The sequence below is a fragment of the Palaemon carinicauda genome, chromosome 33, assembly GCF_036898095.1.
Source record: "Palaemon carinicauda isolate YSFRI2023 chromosome 33, ASM3689809v2, whole genome shotgun sequence".
NCBI classification, from domain to species: Eukaryota; Metazoa; Arthropoda; class Malacostraca; order Decapoda; family Palaemonidae; genus Palaemon; species Palaemon carinicauda.
The window spans coordinates 3,459,921-3,464,203 of record NC_090757.1 but is presented as its reverse complement, the minus strand read 5'-3'; the positions used below and the strand labels follow the sequence as shown (position 1 = coordinate 3,464,203).

Below are 4,283 nucleotides of genomic sequence, written 5' to 3'. Positions count from 1 at the left end.
TATAATATATATATATATATATATATATATATATATATATATATATATATATATATATATATATATATATATATATATATATATATATATATATATATATATATATATATATATATATATATATATATATATATATATACTATATATATATACTATTATATATATAATATATATATATATGTATATATATATATTATATTATATATATATACATACTATATATAATATATATATATATATATATATATATGTTAGTTACAACTGGTTTTTTTTCATAAGATATAATCTAAGAATTAAATGAATGGTAAACTGTCGAAACAACACAGAAAAGAATAACGTTCTAGTTTCGTATTTCTATTTGTAGGACTGAATGTTGCCAACTTCAATATTTTTGAATTTTAACAAAGGTCATTTTAAAGCTGTTTAGAAATATAAATTCTAAGTTATAGAAATTGTGTATTTAACATTTAGCAATAACACTGTTTTCCTTTGGGAAATAAAAAACAGGATATATGTTTAAAGGAAAACTTGTAGACCATCTCTAGTGAAATGTCTGACAAGCTGAAGAATGGGAAACCTTTGGGAGATCATTTTTACCTTCCATTTTAGTTGTATATTCTCTTAGCACTATTATCAAGTTCTGCTTGAGACACAATCTCCGTTTTAGATGTTATGAATATTCTCATCTCAAGTTGGTCTAATAAATTTCTTATTTCTGATCTGGATATTGATCTCTGGGGACCGTCGTTCAGTTAGTTCACTAAGCATGTTGCATAAGATTTTTCATAGCTCTGACCATGCTTTTGCATTCCGATCTTTTCAGACTGTACCATTCTGTGAGTAGTTATAGGCATACAGTTACTTTTAGCAGTCTTGCCTTCTCCGTTATAAGGCTCAATACTACACAGTATTCTGGGAGTTAAATTTCAGCTGTGACCAGATTACGGAATGACATTTCCTAATCAGGTAGTTTACTTTGGGTGGAATTTCAGGAATTCAACTTGCAGAAAATGTTTTCATGTTGAACAGGCCGATATAAGTCTCGTTTGCTAGTTTATGTATAAAAGTTGTCGCTGGTCTTGAGATATTTTATGTTATTTATTAATTACTTATCATAGTTTTTAATTACTTATTTCCTTTCCTTACTTTGCCATTTTGATATGTTGGAGCCCTGGGCTTATAGCATCATGCTTTTCTAATCAGGGTTATATCTTAGCTAGTAATAATGATAACAATAATATAAAGCAAAGTAAAATATCAACTATGGAAAGTGTGAATAACTTTAGCGAATTTAATTTGCCTTTCATTTTATATATTATTTATTGCATGAAGGTACAAGATGACCTAACCATGTCATGAATTTGTATTTGTATTCTAATTTAATCATCAGGGTAAGAAATTAATATACTGATCAACATGCAGATAAAAGCTAATTCGCCTCATTGGGAAGGCAGACGTCTTCACTTAGATTAAGTTATCCATGAAACTCCAGCAGCAAAGAAACTAAGCCAAGAATTTTTTATAGAAAACGTATTTTAGGAAAACGTAAGGTAAACTCACGTAGTTCTATATTTCTTCACACAACGTTTAAATTGAATTACAGTGAATGTCTTTAACTATTTAAAGGCCTCGTTTAAGAACGGCCTGATATGTCTCGTTTCATAGTTTATGTATAAAAGTTGCTGTTGATAAGATATTTTATATTGTTCATTCATTACTTCTCTTTAGTTTATTTATTTGCTTATTTCCCTTAATCACTAGGCTATCCTAATCTGTTAGACCCCAGGGCTTATAGCATCATGCTTTTCTAATCAGGATTGTAGCTTAGCTTGTAATGATGATAATGTCAATGTAAAGGCAAAGTAAGATATTAACTAGAAAATGAATGCACCACACAGGACAGCAAAGCACAAGAAAGCTTATGATAAAGGCAATCAGAAAAAAAGTAGTCATGAAAAAAAAAGGAAGTACTGGCATTTGGTTGAGCCAGTGGTTGCTGACTCGTAAGCCCTCCCCCCACGACAAGGGAGCCAGTATTGGGAGGGAAAAACCCCCGGAGAAGTCAGACTTCTCCCCTTTCAAAAGTGTTATTCCTAGATTATTAATTTCACAGGAAATTAATAAGCTAAGAAAATTCCTCACAAATAAAATTGCTACTTGAAATTAAACCCAAACTAAATATTCCCCCTACAGACCGTAGTAACAGTCCACTACCTTATACCAAAGATTACAAACAAACTGAACAAACCTGTTACTGGTCTTACCACCTTCTGTCCATTTTCTAACATCCTCAGGGTCCTGCTCAATTCCTGCAGAGATGGCCGCCGCTTTACGTCCCTAGACAAGCTCCTGCTGACCAGGTTCTTCAGAACCTGGTTTTGTCCGTATCCAGGTATCTTCTCCATCAGCTTGCCAAACGAGAAGATGTCCGTCTCTGGGCTTGTTCGTCGGCAATCCTTACTCAGAACTGGGTCATAATGATATGACTCGAAATCCTTAATCGGTCGTGGAAACAATCTCGTTCCGAAGGGCAAGCAAAAGCCATAATCAATTATAGTGGCCACCAGGTCTTGCGGGCACACACTCTCTTCGATCATCACATTGCCAGCATGCAAATCATTATGACCAAGGCCTATCCTATGGATGTCCCCAAGAATGTCAGCCACCTTAGCCAGCACACCAAAAATCCTGTGCACATCCTGTGCGTATTTACGCATAAACTGAGCCAGAGTGTAGCCGCCATTGTAAGACATGGCAATGGCTACATCAGTCTTCGTGTCCCGCCGTCCATACAAAACAGGAACTCCTTCAATTCCAGCAAGCTTCTCTAAACATTCCGCTTCTCTGAAGAAAGCTGCTCTTTGTGCCGGTCTATTATCCTTCAAGACCTTCAGCACACCATCTATCCAAACTGTCTTGAACCTGATCCTGCATCTGAAGGCCCTTCCGTAGGATCCTTCTCCAAGGAGTCTTCCTGTCCTGATATCACTGCGCTTCAGCCTTCTGTGGGGGTCACTTGCGGGTTCCAGCTTCACCTTCTTTGGGGACATCCCTGACTGTTCATCCATCCTTTTTCTCTTCGTACCAGCTTTAGCCATTCTTTCTCCTCCTTTCTTCTCGTCCCCATGTCGTTTCTTCTTCGGGGAGTTCCCTCTTCTTTCTTCACCATCCTGAGCTTTCCTCTTCAGAGTGTTAGGCATCGTTGCTTCTGATTGAGAACTAGGTCCGCCAAACTTACCTTATGCACAAAGGACCTTGTAAGACTTACCTGCAGTTCTCAATGAACGTGCCAACCGAATCCCTATCTTTATATACCCTAGGTTGGGATATTTTCCTTGCAATTTTTCAAAATTCCCACGCTTCTCAAGACTGTGAAAATCTCTCGGAACCGAAAGTCTTCACCAACAACCATTTATCAACTGCATCTTCAAGAAACCAATATTGATTCTCGCTCCTTCTGACGACCTGCAGGAAACATTCTGGATTACATTGATTTTCCTATCTTTTAAGATTCCCAGGATACTGAAAGTCTTCGAGTCTCCCTCATTAGAGCAACGAGGGAGACTCAAAGACTTTCAGTATCCTGGGAATCTTAAAAGATAGGAAAATCAATGTAATCCAGAATGTTTCCTGCAGGTCGTCAGGAATGAGCGAGAGTCAATATTGGTTTCTCGTAGATGGAATTGATAAATGGTTTCTCTGGAGCCAAATCTAGGATAACGTTGACCCTGTATTTCTTGAAATATTTTCTGGCCCTTTTCCCTCGAAATTGGCAATAACTATGCATTACGAATATGATAATTTCCTGCTAACTTTGCAATTGAGAGAGAGAGAGAGAGAGAGAGAGAGAGAGAGAGAGAGAGAGAGAGAGAGAGAGAGAGAGAGAGAGAGAGAGAGAGGAGCGGTAGATTCAGTAGATTTGAAAACAAAACCCTCAGCACAATACTGTGAGTTAAATGGCAGGACAAGATTAGAACTTAAACTATGAGAGAGATTACTCAAGTGCCATATCTGCATGAGATCATGTTGGGAAGTAGATGGAGATGGTTTGGGCAAGCTCTTCGCACTCCTTAAAAACAATTAGTTCACCAAACAGTTAAATGGGCTCCACAAGGCACTAGAAGAGTTGAAAGACCCAGGCCTACATGGCTGAGGACTATGAATCGTGAAGTGGGAGATGATGAGTGGATAAGTATTGAATTATAAGCTCAAGATAGAGATGACTGGCGAACTCTAACCGAGGCCCTTTGCGTCAATAGGAGTAGGAGGAGATGATGATATAT

The 4,283-nt window shown here is 36.9% G+C and overlaps 1 protein-coding gene across 1 annotated transcript in view; it reads right to left on the bottom strand.

The window, feature by feature from the left end:
* Window positions 1–3,200, bottom strand: part of LOC137626026 (PAX-interacting protein 1-like) — a 5,614-nt gene extending 2,414 nt beyond the window's left edge. Inside the window, exon 1 of the mRNA XM_068357111.1 lies at window positions 3,036–3,200. Coding sequence (XP_068213212.1) covers window positions 3,036–3,200 — 165 coding nt within the window. The remainder of the gene's footprint in view (window positions 1–3,035) is intronic.
* Between the last annotated feature and the right edge of the window lie 1,083 nt (window positions 3,201–4,283).